Source organism: Podarcis gaigeae (genome assembly GCF_964106915.1).
Source record: "Podarcis gaigeae genome assembly, chromosome: 16".
NCBI lineage: Eukaryota > Metazoa > Chordata > Lepidosauria > Squamata > Lacertidae > Podarcis > Podarcis gaigeae.
The window spans coordinates 3,668,290-3,684,899 of NC_139693.1; the positions used below are offsets into that span (position 1 = coordinate 3,668,290).

General features: G+C 50.3%; 1 protein-coding gene across 3 annotated transcripts in view; it reads right to left on the reverse strand.

Moving 5' to 3' along the window:
• CERS2 (ceramide synthase 2) overlaps positions 1-16,610 on the reverse strand; it is a 48,708-nt gene that overhangs the window by 11,956 nt on the left and 20,142 nt on the right. For all 3 annotated transcript variants that reach the window (XM_083715938.1, XM_083715939.1, XM_083715940.1), the window contains exons 2-3: positions 4,144-4,317; positions 1,417-1,534 (exon numbers count right to left, since the gene is read on the reverse strand). In XM_083715938.1, coding sequence (XP_083572064.1) covers positions 1,417-1,534; positions 4,144-4,316 — 291 coding nt within the window. In that variant the 5' untranslated portion in view covers position 4,317. The remainder of the gene's footprint in view (positions 1-1,416; positions 1,535-4,143; positions 4,318-16,610) is intronic.

Below are 16,610 nucleotides of genomic sequence, written 5' to 3' on the forward strand. Positions count from 1 at the left end.
CCGAGAGGTTTTTAATGCTTAAGAACTCAATTGACCCAATACAGTTTCCAAGCTCCTTTCCTGCTGGAGTTTTGCAGACCTTCGATTCCCCCCAAATTTTATATTTTATAAGGTTGGCTTTGGGTCATTGTGTCCCGGAGCTCTGGGAATCTCAAGAAAGGGACATTTCCAGGCCAAGAACACCAGGGATTGAACCCGAGATCTTCTGCAGCCAAATTTACGCCACTGGGATGACAAATTTAGGGAAACACACCCCAAGTGCAACCGAGGAATCTCACCCTGGGAAGACCATCTTCCATTCAACAGGGGGGAAGAATCCCATCCTCCTGCTTTTGAAAACACAGGTTTCTCCCAGCCCTACCTAGAGACCTGGGACTTTCTGCGCTCTACCAATGAGCTACGGCCTGTCCCCACCTCCACCCACACAAAAACAGCAGTGATGCAAGAAGGCTCAGATTTGGCTCGGGGGCTGCCAGCTGGCAAAGCCATACAGGAGATAGAAAGGTTTTTGCTCTCGTTTATAGGCTTAATTACCCAGACGCACCAACTGGGAGTTCAGAGCGTATGTCCACAACAAGTATTGGCACAGGCTGTGCGGTGCCAGCAACAAGCCAATTAACTTTTCATCTGGATGCCTTGATGGGAGAAAAGGGGAGCCAGCTCTGGCAGAAGACCCGCTCTGTTAAGTGCCTTCTGACCCAGGACTTTTTCTATGCCAGCTGGTCACTGCAAGAGTTACTATTTAAAAAGTGGCGCCTGAGTGCGTTTTTTCCTCTGCCCTCCCCGTCCCTTCTTCCTTGTGTGCTGTCTCTTTTTTCTTTTCTATGACTGTAACCTTGCGGACAGGGACTGTTTTGTTTTAATTGACTGGACGCTGGGAGCCTTTCTGGGTGAAGAGCGTTGGGTACAAATGCTCCAAATGAGAGAGCTGAGAGAAACTTTTTCCATGTCTCCGGGTAGAGGGCGACCTTCGAGTCTCCTCTGTGAAAACCTCCTCTCACGTACTGCGAAAAATCCTGACCACTACCACTGTCACACCGTCCATTTAAAGTACTACAATACCCCCGCCACACAGGAAACCTTGGTTCCCTTTACAGAGCTAAAATTCCCAGAGTTCTCTATGTTTTTAGCGGTTCCTGTTTTTATCTGTCCCGTCAGGGGGAAAGGAAGGGTATAAATTATTGTTGTTATTATTAGGGATGGATCGTTAAACCGCTCTGGGAATTGTAGCTCTGTAATGGTATGTGAATCTTCTAACAACTCTCAGTTCCCAAACAGACAAACTACAGTTCACAAACTACAGTTCCCAGGATTCTTTGAGAGGAAGTAATGGCTAAATCATAGTATTTAAATGTATGATACAAAGAACATCCCCACTTCCTTCCTCTCTCAGACATGGCTTCCTGGCAAAGTTACCTGTTTGGGGTGTTTACAGGACGTCGTATAAAATTTCTCTAGGATGGGATTCGGAGTGGCTTTTAACCGCACTTTCTCCTTGACATTCAAAAGAGCCGCTAGTGGAGTTGCCACGTATCTGGGGGGCAGAAGAGAACAACGGAAAGGGAAGAGAGGGGAACGAAAGAAAAGAAACACAACGTTAGGATTCTGCAGCAGTTTCCGGTGCCAAAACAGAAACGGCCGTTAAATTTTACGGACTTCTGCAGGGCTTCCTTTGAGGAAGGTTGGAGCACCGAACCCATCAGATGTGGCACGAATTAAGGGAGGAAGCTGGCTTCATACAGAGTCCGACCACTGGAGTGCATCCAGCCTATGACTGCCTACACTGACTGGCAGCCGCTCTCCAGCGGTTCAGACAAGGAGATCGAGCCCGAACTTTTCTGTCTCCGAAGCAGAGGCTCCACCCCTGATCTACAGATCGTCTTTTAAAGCAATACTAAGATTCCAGTCCTCATGGTCCTGAACGTAGGACCGATTTAACATTTAACTTGTTGGCAGGCTTCGGGCATGGAGTCTTTTTCCAGTCCAGTCATAGGGGGTTGCTACAGCCCTCTTTCCAGGAAAAAAAGCAAGATTCTAGTCCTCATTCTGCATAAAGGGCTGAATTGAATGCAAACAGAGGAGGCAGGAATCTTTGCTAAAGCATCCAGGACCGATCACCATCCGACCTCTTCACCCCACATAAACCCACCCAGCCACTCCAATCTGCAGAACTGCTGCAAGTCCCCCCTAATACTCGCTCTACATCTGTAGGAAATCCTGTTACACTTTGGAACTCCCTGCCTATTGACGTCACGCAGGCTCTTTCGCTGAATTCTTTTCGGTGCCTGAACCTCTTTGAGCAGGCAGGCCTTATCCAGACGTGTGGAATGCCTGCAGGCGTTTTAATCCGGGTTTCCGGCTTAGATTATTACGTGAAGGTTTCCAACAGTCTCCCTCCTCCATCCGAGATAATCTCATGGTTTCATTCCCCGCTTCCCCGCTTTACAATCAAGTAATAATAATAATAATAATAATTTATTATTTGTACTCTGCCCATCTGGCTGGGCCTCCCCAGCCACTCTGGGCGGCTTCCAACAAAGATGAAAAATACATTAAAATGTCACACATTAAAAACTTCCCTGAACAAGGCTGCCTTCAGATGTCTTCTAAATGTTAGGTAGTTGTTTATTTCCCTGACACATGATGGGAGGGTGTTCCACAGGGCGGGCGCCACCACTGAGAAGGCCCTCTGCCTAGTTCCCTGTAACCTCACTTCTCACAGGGAGGGAACTGCCAGAAGGCCCTCGGCGCTGGACCTCAGTTTCCAGGCAGAACGATGGGGGTGGAGACGCTCCTTCAGGTCTACTGGGCCGAGGCCGTTTAGGGCTTTAAAGATCAACACCAACACTTTGAATTGTGCTTGGAAAAGTACTGGGAGCCAATGTAGGTCTTTCAAGACCGGGGTTATGTGGTCTCGGCGGCCGCTCCCAGTCCCCAGTCTAGCTGCCGCATTCTGGATTAGTTGTAGTTTCCGGGTCACCTTCAAAGGTAGCCCCACGTAGAGCGCATTGCAGTAGTCCAAGCAGGAGATAACCAGAGCATGCACCACTCTGGCGAGACAGTCTGCGAGCAGGGAGGGTCTCATCCTACGTACCAGATAGAACTGGTAGACAGCTGCCCTGGACACAGAATTGACCTGCGCCTCCATGGACAGCTGTGAGTCCAGAATGACTCCCAGGCTGCGCACCTGGTCCTTCAGGGGCAATTTTACGAGAGGAATCCAGTAAGGCCGTCCTAAACTAAGCCTCTGGAGATCTGCAGTGCTGAAGGGATTTGTTACAAGGGGGCACACAGCCCCCAATATCCCCCCCATCAGCCTGCCCCCCAACCCCCCCCCCTTGTTGAGCCTATCCTAGAGCTAAATGGCAACTCTTCTCATGCTCTCTCCAACATTGCTGCACCGTAAAAAATAACATACACACAGAGGCCAGCCTCTCAAACAATGCTCCGATTGTCTCCATCCTCTGTGGAGAAGGAGCGGGGGGTGGAATGGTCAACCGTGATAAATAATTGCTCTTTAATTCTCCGGCCTGGCCGTCTCAGGCCAGTCCGCGGGCGCTGCTGACTTCATCAGGATTGCCACCCCCTCCGCAGTCAACCGCTGGCAGGTGACACAATGCCACAATTATGCCAACGGCCCATGGCTCGGTCAAGGCTGATGCCAGAGCCTTGCTGCCCTCCCCCCTCCCGCCCGATTTGCCTCCAATTGTTTCCTTAGGACTTGGCGCGGGATCTGGGCACAGGGAGAAAAGCGTCTCGCCTTTGCCCCAAAACTCTCCAGGAATCCGCAGCGCCCACGCAGGGCCGACCCTCCTTCCCGGGACGAGCGGTCAAGAGTTTGCGGCTTTCCGTGGGGATGGAACGGCCTGGCAGCAGGATCAGGCCAGAAAAGGTGCATTGGGTCCGGCGTGCTGTCCTCGTGGTGGCCAAATGCCCCTAAGAACCGAGGAATCCAGATAGACTGCCCCTAGACCTGGAGGCTCCACAAGCGCCTCTCTCCCTTTTTGTTCCAGCCAATCAGAAACTCGCTGAGTGTTGACCCCATGGGGCCAGACTCTGGCTCTCAGCCTAGCCTACTACGCAGGGACCTCGCTCCTTGTCCCCCTTCCCCTTGGTTTACCCCAAATAGGCCATCGTACTCACGTTTCAAAGAGGTGCCTGATGATGAGGAAGACAAACGCTAGAGGGATGGTGATATACAAGTCGCTGGACTTTGGGGCCACGCGGCCTTCGCTGAATTCGACGTCCGCCCAGGTGAGGTTGGCCGGCAGCCAGAGCCGGTCCCACCAGAAGTAATTGCATAATGTCTGGAACATCCTGCGAAAATGAAGAAAAGAGAAACAGGGTGAGTGAAGAAAGGCATTTTCCAGCTGGGAGAGATGACGGGTAGACGACTCAGAGCCCATGTTCACACCACGTACAGTGGTAACTTGTGTTACAGATGCTTCAGGTTACAGACTCCGCTAACCCAGAATTAGTAAAGGGACCCCTGACCATTAGGTCCAGTTGTGACCGACGCTCACCTTGCTTTACTGGCCAAGGGAGCCAGCGTACAGCTTCTGGGTCATGTGGCCAGCAGGACTAAGCCGCTTCTGGCGAACCAGAGCAGTGCACGGAAACGCCGTTTACCTTCCCGCCAGAGCAGTACCTATTTATCTACTTGCACTTTGACATGTTTTCGAACTCCTAGGTGGGCAGGAGCAGGGACCGTGCAATGGGAGCTCACCCCGTCGCAGGGATTCAAACCGCCAACCTTCTGATCGGCAAGTCCTAGGCTCAGTGGTTTAACCCACAGCGCCACCCACGTCCCAAACCCAGAATTAGTACCTCAGGTTAAAAACTTTTCTTCAGGATGAGAACAGAAATCGTGCGGCGGCAGCAGGAGGCCCCATTAGCTAAAGTGGTACCTCAGGTTAAGAACAGTTTCAGGTTAAGAACGGACCTCCAGAAAGAATTAAGTTCTTAAGGTACCACTGTATTTAAAGCCCTACGGTACCACTTTAAATGCCCATGTCTCCCCTCCTGCAAAGAACCCTGGGAACTGAAGTTTGGCTAAGGGTGCAGAGTGTTGTTAAGAGGGGAACCCCAACGTTTCTCTGCTACAGCTACAATTCCCAGAGCGGTTTATCCATCAATCTCTCTTCACAGGGAGTTCTGGGAATTGTAGTTCAGCAAGAGGGAATAGGTCAGGCACCCCCAAACTTGGCCCTCCAGATGTTTTGGGACTACAGTTCCCATCATCCCTGACCACTGGTCCTGTTAGCTAGGGATGATGGGAGTTGTAGTCCCTGGAATAGGGGGTCTCTCTCTTGACAGCTCTCAGCATCCTTAACAAACTACAACTCCCAGAATTCCTGGGGAGGGGAAGGCATGCCTGTTCAAAGTGTCATCGCAGAGCTTTGAATGCATGGTGCCAAAGAAACCAAAGTCAAAATAGTTTCCCCTTTATTTAGAGTGATTTGTTTCTACTACACCAGAGCAAGGAACCATTTCCCCCACAGCTCAGGGGCCACATTGACTTGCAGATACCTCCCCCCCCCCCGGGGTGGCAGCGGGCGGAGCCAGGGGCAAAAGTGGATGGAGCCAGAGACGCAGGTGTTCCCTTTGTCCAGGGGACAACGTCCCAGCCATGCAACTTCAGAGGGTTTCAGCCAATGACAGCAGACTCACCGGAAACAGCGAAATATTCAGCACAACTAACTTTGGTCCATTGATTTCAATGGGTTTACTCAAAGTAGAACTTAGTTGTAAACCAAACAAGGGTTTCTAGGCACACACACCTCTATCCGAACAAGCAAGGGGATTCAACACGCCTGAACAAATAATAATAATAATAATAATAATAATAATAATAATAATAATTTATTATTTATATCCCGCCCATCTGGCTGGGTTTCCCCAGCCACTCTGGGCGGCTTCCAACAGAACACTAAAATACAATAACCTATTAAACGTTAAAAGCTTCCCTAAACAGGGCTGCCTTCAAATGTCTTCTAAAGTCTGGGAGTTGTTTATCTCTTTGACATCTGATGGGAGGACATTCCACAGGGTGGGCGCCACTACCGAGAAGGCCCCTGCCTGGTTCCCTGTAACTTGGCTTCTCGCAATGAGGGAACCGCCAGAAGGCCCTCGGAGCTGGACCTCCGTGTCCGGGCAGAACGATGGGGGTGGAGACGCTCCTTCAGGTATACTGGACCAAGGCCGTTTAGGGCTTTCAAGGTCAGCACCAACATTTTGAATTGAGCTCGGAAACATACTGGGAGCCAGTGTAGGTCTTTCAAGACTGGTGTTATATGGTCTCGGCGGCCGCTCCCAGTCACCAGTCTGGCTGCCGCATTCTGGATTAGTTGTAGTTTCTGGGCTGCCTTCAAAGGTAGCCCCACATAGAGTGCATTGCCATAGTCCAAGCAGGAGATAACCAGAACATGCACCACTCTGGCGAGACAGTCCGTGGGCAGGAAGGGTCTCATCCTGCGTACCAGATGGAGCTGGGAGACAGCTGCCTGGACACAGAATTAACCTGTGCCTCCATGGACAGCTGTGAGTCCAAAATGACTCCCAGGCTGCACACCTGGTCCTTCAGGGGCACAGTGACCCTGCCCTTCCCAGTTCAAAAACCGGGCTCAGGGCAGCTAACAACAAATTTAAAACACTTAATTGATGCAACAAAAAAACAGCATAAAATTCAGTATGAAACATGTATAACAATAAATTCAGAATTCAAAACATCAATTTAGGGGGGGAAACCCATCCAATAAGCATTAGATGATCACCAGGGCAAGCTGGCTAAATTATTCCTGTTTGGGCCAGCGAGGAGACCAGGGGAGAATTAGCTGTGGGATCCCAGAGTGGGTAATCTTCATAAAAAGGGGAGGGGGAAGGAAGGAAGGGGAACAAAAGATCAGGCTAAGTTCAAGTTGAAAGCCAGGCGGAATAGCTCTGTCTTACAGGTCCTGCGGAAGGACATGCGCACAAGGTCAGCCATTCCTGGTGGGGGTCTTGTGTTAAGAGAGCGTCTGCAAGTTTCTAGTCCTCAAGAGAGGAAACCTGAAGCCCAACCTTTGCCCTGGGCAAACCTGCCCTGGCTGCAGCCTGGCTCGTAATACGCTTTGTGTGGATGTCGTAAGGACACGCGATGCCTGTTAATCTCTGGGCGTGTGTTAATAAATGCTCGGTGTTAATAAATTCCCATTCTGCTTAAGTGTGCATCGCGTCGCGGCCGATGAGGAACAGAGTCCACCGACTGTGACCTTTGCCCGTCATGTGGGAAGAGAGACTGGGCAAACTCCCATCTTCTGTCCTCTTGCAATCTCTGCCTCCCTCACGCACATGAACACAGACCCGGTAGATATGCACTTAACTCCAGTTTCTATCCTCTGCTTTCCTGCTTGGAATGGGCTGCTTTAAAAATATATATACAAAGAGCCCTTTTAGCTGGAGCGGGTCAGTTGCCCACCTGCTCTGGCCTCCTGCTCTCGCTGTGGCCAAATGCCCCAAATAATAATAATAATAATAATAATGATAAATTTTATTTATACCCCGCCCTCGCCAGCCAAGCCTAGGCTCAGGCCAGCTAACACCAGGTATAAAACAATTGATTAAAATATAACTTTTTATTGTTATTATTAACTAAATTTTATTAGTATTTTCCACACAACAACACGAAAAATAACAATACACAACACACAAAAACCAACATTCGAAAAACTAAAAAAGCAACAACTAAAAAACCACACAAATCCATATATTACAAGTTATTAATATAAACACACACACACAAATACAACTTACAAGCAATATTAAACTACAACATTAAAATGCAGCCTCATTTCAGTAGAAACTCAAATCAAAAACTTTTGGGGGGATGAAAATGTCAAATCTTTACGAAGGCCAACTATCCAGACTGCTCCTACATGGGCCAGAAAAATGACACGGAAGTCCCCAAATAGGAGTTCCATCACAGAAGGAGAAAGGGAAAAGGATAGAGGGGAAGGGGATCAAGTTGATTCCAAGCCAAAGGCCAGGCAGAGCAACTCTGTCTTACAGGCCCTGCGGAAAGAAATCAGATCCCGCAGAGTCCTGGTCTCGTGAGACAGAGCGTTCCACCAGACTGGGGCCAGTGCTGAAAAGGCCCTGCCTCTGGTTGAGGCTAATCTGACTTCCTTAGGGCCCAGGACCCTTAGGGTGTTGCGATTTATGGACCTTAAGGTCCTCCGTGGGGCATATTGGTAGAGGCGGTCCCGTAGGTATGAGGGTCATAGGCCTAGAACCTAGGAATCAAGGTAGACTTCTTCTGGGCCTGGAGGTTCCATCAGAACGTGAGAAGAGCTCGGCTGGATTAGGCCAGGATCCTGTTCTCATTGCTGCCGTCAATAGCCACTCATTTGCCCAGTCCTTGCTGTGGGTTAAACCACAGAGCCCAGGACTTGCTGATCAGATGGTTGGCGGTTCGTATCCCTGCGACGGGGTGAGCTCCCGTTGCTCGGTCCCTGCTCCGGCCAACCTAGCAGTTTGAAAGCACCTCAAAGTGCAAGTAGATAAATAGGTCCCGCTCCGGCGGGAAGGTAAACGGCATTTCCGTGCGCTGCTCTGGTTCGCCAGAAGCGGCTTAGTCCTACTGGCCACATGAGCTGTACGCCGGCTCCCTCGGCCAATAAATCGAGATGAGTGCCGCAACCCCAGAGTTGGCCACGACTGGACCTAATGGTCAGGGGTCCCTTTACCTTTAGGCCCTGCCTGCCTCCCTGTGGCAGGGAGTTCCGCAGTTCATCTCCATTCTGTGTGAATAAGTCCTTCCTTGCCCCAAACCTTCCAACCTTCTGCTTCCTCGGATCTCCGCGAGTCCCGGTGTTGTGAGAGAGGGAGGAAAATCTCCTCTCTGCCCTATCATGTTGCCTCTTCCTTCTCTTCTCTTCTCTTCTCTCCAAACCAAAAAGTCCCAAACGCTGCCCCCTTTCTTCAGGTGAGAACAATTGGGACCAGGACCATGTCCGGGCAGAACTTTTCCTTTCCCAAATTGGCATCGCCGCAAACCTCTCCCGTCTTGCCCTGACTTGTGGCGGCAAATCTTACCACGTCGGGGGCTTCATATTCAATGTTTTATTGATTTGGCGCGAAGTCATGTTTGCAAATGTTCCCCTGACCACCAGCTATCTCTTGTCTCTCTTTCCCCTGCCCTCTCAACGATGCTTTTCAAGTCAGAGAACCGTAGAATTGGGACCCTCAGGGTCATCTAGTCCAACCCCCTACATCGCAGGGATCTTTTGCCCCACGTGGGGCTCTCGAACCATCAACCCTCCGAGTCTCCTGCTGTCGTTCTCTGCGAAGTTCAGCAACTGAGACAAAATTACATCTTGACCCAGTTGGCAAAAAAGTCTGGGGTTTTTTGGACGGTCGAACAGGGTCAAATTCTGCCTGAGCTGCTCCAGACGGGTCCTGTGTGGGCTGGCAGCGCCATCGATCTGTCTACAGTGAGATGGTGTGTCCCTCTCCATTGTAATTTTGGCACTGGGTTTTTTTCTTAATCATTAGTTCTCTGTGTTCTTATGTTCTTATTCTCTTATCTTGTCTGGCCTTGCCTTCATTTACTCCTCTGCAAGGCAAAGGACTTGCAACAGACTTCCTAAGGTGTTGCCAACCATGTTTGAAACTCAGATCTATAATCCAGTCACGAAGGAATCTCTAAGCGCCGGGTTCCCCTCCTCTCCCGGTGGGGTGATGGTGATCATTTCTATACCGCTTTACATTTTGAAGAACAAATATCAAAGCAGTTTACAACACATTAAAGCGTCAAATAAATCAATCCAGAACCAAAATCAATTCAAGCTTCCAGAAAAGAATATTCCCATCTCCTTCTCTAAGTGACATTTTGCTTTCCATTTTTATTTAATTTATAGAGCAGAAGTACTCTAGGAAGCCAGGGTGGTGCAGCAGTTAGAGTGTCGGACCAGAACCTGGGAGGTCTGGGTTCAAATCCCCACTCCGCCATGAAGTTCACTGGGTGACCTCAGTCTCAGCCTCTTTACCAATAACCAACAACAACAACAATTTAATTACTTATACCCTGCTCATTTGGCCGGGCCTCCCCAGCCACTCTGGGCGGCTCCCAACAGAATATTAAAAACACGATAAAACATCAACATTTAAAAACTTCTCTAAACAGGCTGCCTTCAGATGTCTTCTAAAAGTCAGATAGTTGTTTATTTCCTTGACATCTGATGGTAGGGCATTCCACAGGGAGGGCGCCACCACCGAGAAGGCCCTCTGCCTAGTTCCTGTAGCCTCGCTTCTCTCAGGGAGGGAACTGCCAGAAGGCCCCTCAGAGCTGGACCTCAGTGTCCGGGCTGGACGATGGGGGTGGAGACGCTCCTTCAGGTATACTGGGCTGAGGCTCTTTAGGGCTTTCAAGGTCAGCACCAACACTTGGAATTGTGCTCAGAAACGTACTGGGATGTAGGTCTTTCAGGACCAGTGTTATGTGGTCTCGGCGGCCGCTCCCAGTCACCAGTCTAGCTGCCGCATTCTGGATTAGTTGTAGTTTCCGGGTCACCTTCAAAGGTAGCCCCACGTGGAGCGCATTGCAGTAGTCCAAGTGAGAGATAACGAGAGCATGCGCCACTCTGGCGAGACCTACCTCACAGGGTTGTCATAGGGCTTAACTGAGGAGCAGGGCTGAACCACGTACTCCTTGGAGAAGAAGGTGGGATGTGAACCCCCAAATAAGATGTTCTGCTTACCTGCTGAGGAAGGCTGGAGGAGCCACCCAGAGATCTCTACACTCTGGCATCCAGAGATTCTACATGGGCGCAAGTGGACCTGCGCCAGCTGCAAAACGTGCCTGGCTAATTTCCAGCACTGGCTGCCAAGAGTGTTTTATTTATTCTAACGAGATTGGCAGGGGGAAATCAAAAGGGCACATTGACCCAGCCACCCCCTTCTCTTTTCCTGGAGTCCTGATTGTGGGTTCCTGGCACTCCCAGGGCGCTGGGCTGGGTGCCTCCCCCCCCACTTCAGCTCTTCCTACAGAACCACTTGCCTTTCATTTGTTGAGCTCACCCAGAGTTCCTGTCCACTCCGGCCTCCTAAATGCAGAGTGTGTGTGGCTTGTTTCTTGGAGACGCTTGGCACTCTGAATATGCTTAGAGGCCCTCTGGTTATTCCTGAAGGTGCAAGTTACTTGGGGCGTGCAAGGCACGAGTAGGAGAAACCTTTTTGGAGGGGCAGATTCCTTGCAGACAATGTTCCGTGGGGGCCGCATGTGGTGGTGGCTGAGGCCAAAGGCAACAGCCCCCGGAAATTCAGATGTTTCTATATACTTCCTTGCATCACGGTTCTGAGGATACATTTGCGGCTAATCAGAAGCACTTGAATGGCAGGCCAGAGAGGGAGGCTCCTGGGGGCCGGGTAGGGAGGTCTGGAGGCCACATTGAACCCTGAACACTCCTTGATGACTTTTACCTGGGAAGTCTGCCCCATCTTGCCCCGCATCCAGCCAAACGCTTCAAAGAATGTCGGAATCAAGGTAGACTGCCACTGCGCCTGGAAGCTCTGTAAGGATATCAGAAGAAGGCAGGGCTAGGAGAGAGTGGCGCTGGCTCAATTGGGCGTTTGGGGTTTTATAGCTACAACCAGACCAAGAGACTGGAAATGCAAGCCTGTTTATTTGCAGGCGGCCACGTCTTGTTTTCACAAGCGTGCAACCCAGCACCGTTCAAAAGGAAATTAAGATTACAGGAGGATTAAGGAGCAGCTCAAACAATTTTCTTCCTCGGGCTAGATGACACTTTTCACATCTTTGCGCTGCCGGGTGAGACATTCCGCCACCGGATCTCTTCCCAGGAGCCAGGAAGGAATCTCAGAAGGCTCTGTGGGTGGGGACTTCACAGCTGGTCCGGTCTCTGGCCGGCAGCCAGCCCTTCCCAACCGAGATGACTCTGTAGAGAGGTGAAGCCTCTCATAAATGCTGCTTTCTAGCCTCTGAGCCACATCTCCAACCTGTTTCATGTCCAGACAACACCTTGTCATAGGAACAGGGGTGCAAGCTGCTGCCTGATGCCATGCCTGGTCTCTGCTCCATCAAACTGAATATTGTCCGTACTGACCGGCAGAGGCTCTCTGGGCTTTCTGGCAAGGGACATCCCCCAAACGATGTATTTATTATTACTATTATTCATTAAATTTGTATACCAAACTACAGCCACAGGTCTCGGGGCAGTTCACAACATAAAATGATATCGCTTCTCCGCTCCAAATTAAGTAAGATACTAGTCCTCATGCCTGTTGTCTTTGTCCATGGAGTTTGTCCAAGATGCCTGCTTCTTGGGAGAAAAGCAATGACAAACCTAGACAGCATCTTAAAAAGCAGAGACATCACCTTGCCAACAAAGGTCCGTATAGTAAAAGCTCTGGTTTTCCCAGTAGTGATGTATGGAAGTGAGAGCTGGACCATAAAGAAGGCTGATCGCCGAAGAATGGATGCTTTTGAATTCTGGTGCTGGAGGAGACTCTTGAGAGTCCCATGGACTGTAAGAAGATCAAACCACTCCATTCTGAAGGAAATCAGCCCTGAGTGCTCACTGGAAGGACAGATCCTGAAGCTGAGGCTCCAAGACTTTGGCCACCGCATGAGAAGAGAAGACTCCCTGGAAAAGACCCTGATGTTAGGAAAGATTGAGGGCACAAGGAGAAGGGGACGACAGAGGACGAGATGGTGGGACAGTGTTCTCGAAGCGACCAGCATGAGTTTGACCAAACTGTGGGAGGCAGTGGAAGATAGGAGGGCCTGGCGTGCTCTGGTCCATGGGGTCACGAAGAGCTGGACACAACTAAACGACTAAACAACAACAACAAGTCCTCATGGTTTTGAGCAAGGGTCCTTCAGGGCTCAGGGCTGTCCACACGCACCGGCAGCATCTCTCCAGGATTTCAAGCTTTCGGGGATTGAATTTGGGACCTGCGGCATGCAAAGCAGAGGAACTATTGGCTCATCCCCAATAGATAAAAGAAGATTCTAGTCCTCAAGGTTTTGAACGCAGGACCCGTTTAAAGACAGAAGTAGGAACCAGTGTTGTACCAAGGCAGGTCCTTGACCCAGTTAGCTCAATATTGTCTACACTGGCAGGCAGCAGTTATCCAGGGTTTCAGATACGGGTTGGTCCTACTTGACAACATCCAGGCATGTAGCAAGTTTCTTTTTGTTGTTGTTAACCGCTGTGAGTTTATATTGGCTTTTGTTTTACCAATCAAGCCGTCTGTTTCAATAAACAAACGAATACCGTATTTTTCGCTCCATAGGGCGCACCTAGTTTTCAGAGGGGGAAATCAAGGGGGAAAATATGATTCGCCGCCCCCCCCCCCCACGCAGCCTGTGCACTTCTCCCAGACCTTCTCCCTGCTTTTGCGGGAGGTGGGGGAATTCCCCCACCTCCTGCAAAAGCTCACAGGAGGGAGAAGGGATTGACTCGGCCAGTCAGCCCCTTGTCCTTCCTCGGGGAAAAGCCCCCAAGAGCGGCACGCTCTTTAAAGAGCCTGCGGCTTTTGCAGGAGGTGGGGGAATTCCCCCATCCCCCCCCAAAAGCCCACAGGAGCCGCGGACCCTTTAAAAGAGTGTGCAGCTCCTACGGGCTTTTCGACCCAGCTTGTGGGGCTGGCGGTGGGGGGGGGGGAGCGCTGCTTTCCCCCACCGCCAGCCTCAAAGACCAGACTCTCCTGGCTTCAGCGAAAGCAACGCGAAGCCTCCGGAGCTCTCCCTCTGCGCTTCGGAGGCTTCGCGTTGCTATTGCTGAAGCCAGGGAGCCTGTATTCGCTCCATAAGACACACACACATTTCCCCTTAATTTTTGGAGGGGGGAAAGTGCGTCCTATAGAGCGAAAAATACGGTAAATAAAGTAAGGTGCTAGTCCTGGCTCGGAATAAGAGGCCCATTCAAAGAGGAATATTCTCTCTTCCAACCCTTCCTGGATCCTTTCACATGCTCTCCCCCTAAGCAACAGCCCTATCCCACAAATTATCATTATTACTTACTTCTATTCCATACTTTTCTCAGAGGAGCTTAGGGGCGTGCATGGCTCTCGCCCTCCTCATTTAATCCCCCCATCAACCCTGCGAGGTAGGTTAATCTGGGAGGCAGTGAGTGGCCCAAGGTCACCCGGCTAGCTTCCTGGCTGAGTGGGGATTCGAACCCTGGACTCCGAGTCCCAGGTCCTAGTCTAATTGCCACCCTGACTTCCGTTTGCTGACATCGCTGCGCTGCTAAAGCAAGGGCTCCACGATTGCTAGATGGCAGTATCACAGGAAGCTGCCCCAAAGCCAGTTAGACAGTCGTTGCATCTACCTTGGTATTGTCCACACTGACTGGCAGCAGCTATCAAGGTGTTTCGGGTGTACGGTGTCTCTCCCAGAACTAACTGGAAATGTCAGGGACCGAACCTGGGACGTTCTGCATGCAAAAGAGATGCCCTACCGCTGAGCTAAATCCCTCCCCCCAAAAAACCCCAAGATTCTAGTCCTCATAGAGGACTAGTCCAACCTCCTGCAATGGAGGTATCTGAACAAAAGCATCCAGGACAACTGGCCATCTAACCTCTGCTTTAAAATCTCCAAGAGATTGGAGCCTCCCAAGAGAGACAGTTCCACTGTTGAACAGCTCTTACTGCCAGTAAGTTCTTCTTGAAGTTTAGTTGGAATCTCCTTCGTTGTCACTTGAAGCCACGGGTTCGAGTCCTCCCCTCCAGACCAGGAGAAAACAAGCTGGCTCCCTCCTCCATGTGGCAGCCCTTGAGATATTTGAAGATGGCTCTCCTATCTCCGCTTTCCCAGGCTAAACATACCCAGCTCCTTCAACCGTGCCTCATCAGGCTTGGTTTCCAGACCCCTGATCATTTTGGTCGCCCTCCTCTGCACATGTTCTAGCTTGTCAATATCCTCCTTAAATTGTGGTGCCCAGAATTGGACACAGCATTCCCGGTGTGGCCTGACCAAGGCAGAAGAGAGTGGGACTATGACTTGCCTTGATCTGGGCCAGGGGTCCCCAAACTAAGGCCCGTGGGCCGGATAAGACCCAAGGGACTCTTTTATGTGGCCCACGGCGACCCCCGCCACTGCCTGCTCTTACCGGCACTGCACCGCTCGGCTGCCCACTCCCAGGTCAGAGGAGCACCGGAAATAGCTTTTGTGCATGCGCAAGCGTTATTTCCGGTGCGCATCCGGGTCGGAGGAGGCCCGTGCACACGCACACAAGCTATTTCCACTGCTCCTCCGACCCAGAAGTGCGCCGGAAATAGTGTGCGCGCACATGTATGGGCATGCGCTCCCCCGCCGCGCGATCGGCTCTGGAGACACCGGCCCAAGGCGCGGTATGTTGGCTGACCCCTGATCTGGACACTAGACTTCTTTTGATGCAGCCTAGAACAGCATTAGCCTTTTTTGCTCCTGCATCACACTGTGGACTCATGTTCAGCTTGTGGTCTATGAAGACCCCTAGATCATTTTCACATGTACTACTAGTAAGCCAGGTGTCCCATCTTACATTTGTGCAGCTGATTCTTCCTGCCTAAGTGCAGAACCTGTCATTTGTCCCTGCTGAAATTCATTTTGCTAGCTTGCGCCCAGTTCTCCAATACGTTAAGGTTATGATTCTGAAAACTTTCTTTTGACTCGTGGGCTTTCCCAAGCCCTAACAGCAGGTGCCAAGTGATTGAAACTTGAGATCTTCTGCATGCAAAGCAGACATGCTACTCATTGAGCTACAAGCCCTTCTTGAATAGAACTTATTTATGCCACTGCAAAAACCCCAAACAGCACCCGATTTCCAGGGCACAACTAATCAGAAGCTTTTCCCCGCGCAGCTACAAATTGCTGCAGCCCAAGAGGCGGTTGTGCCACATGCTTCCTTCAGATGTGGCCCAACCTTCAAGGCCGCAAGCAAACAGGAAGCAGCAAAGACGTTGCAACACTTGAGTCGCACCCTCAGGAAAGCCGCCAGAGACAAGCCCAGCCTCCTCCTAACTGGCACCCGCCGGACAGCTCAAACTGCAACTCCCACCAGCAAGCACCACCGCTTTGGACTACAACTCCCGCCAACGGCCACGACACCCAGAACGCGCAAAGCTGGCTTAGTGTCAAGTCGCCGATCAAAAAAGCTTTTTCAACCGGCGGCAAAATTACGCCCCGCAGAAAAGGCGGGTGTAGTCATTAACGAACGGGCTGATGTTTTCACACTGATTTTGCTTTTTTTTTTTTTTTTTTTTTTTTAAATAATATTTATTAAAGTTTTCCAATTAATTACAAATTAATAAAACATCCAATTTCAAATCTTTTTCCAATTACATCCTTTCAGGACTTCCCCTTCCCTCCCCCCCTTGTATTCCAAATCTCTCAAATAAACAGATAATCTCAACAAGTTCTTCTCCTCACTTCAAACTTGTTATCCTTAACCCAAAATTTTTTTTTTTTTTTTATAAAAAAAATTATTTTCCATTCCCCTAAAATCGGCTTAGTCCCTCCACGAGTTCCCCACTTTAGAATACCATGTAGATGTATATAGCCTAAATAAAACATAGTTTACGCCCTTTGGGTTCCACATTTCCCACCCCCCCTTTTCCCGGTTGCG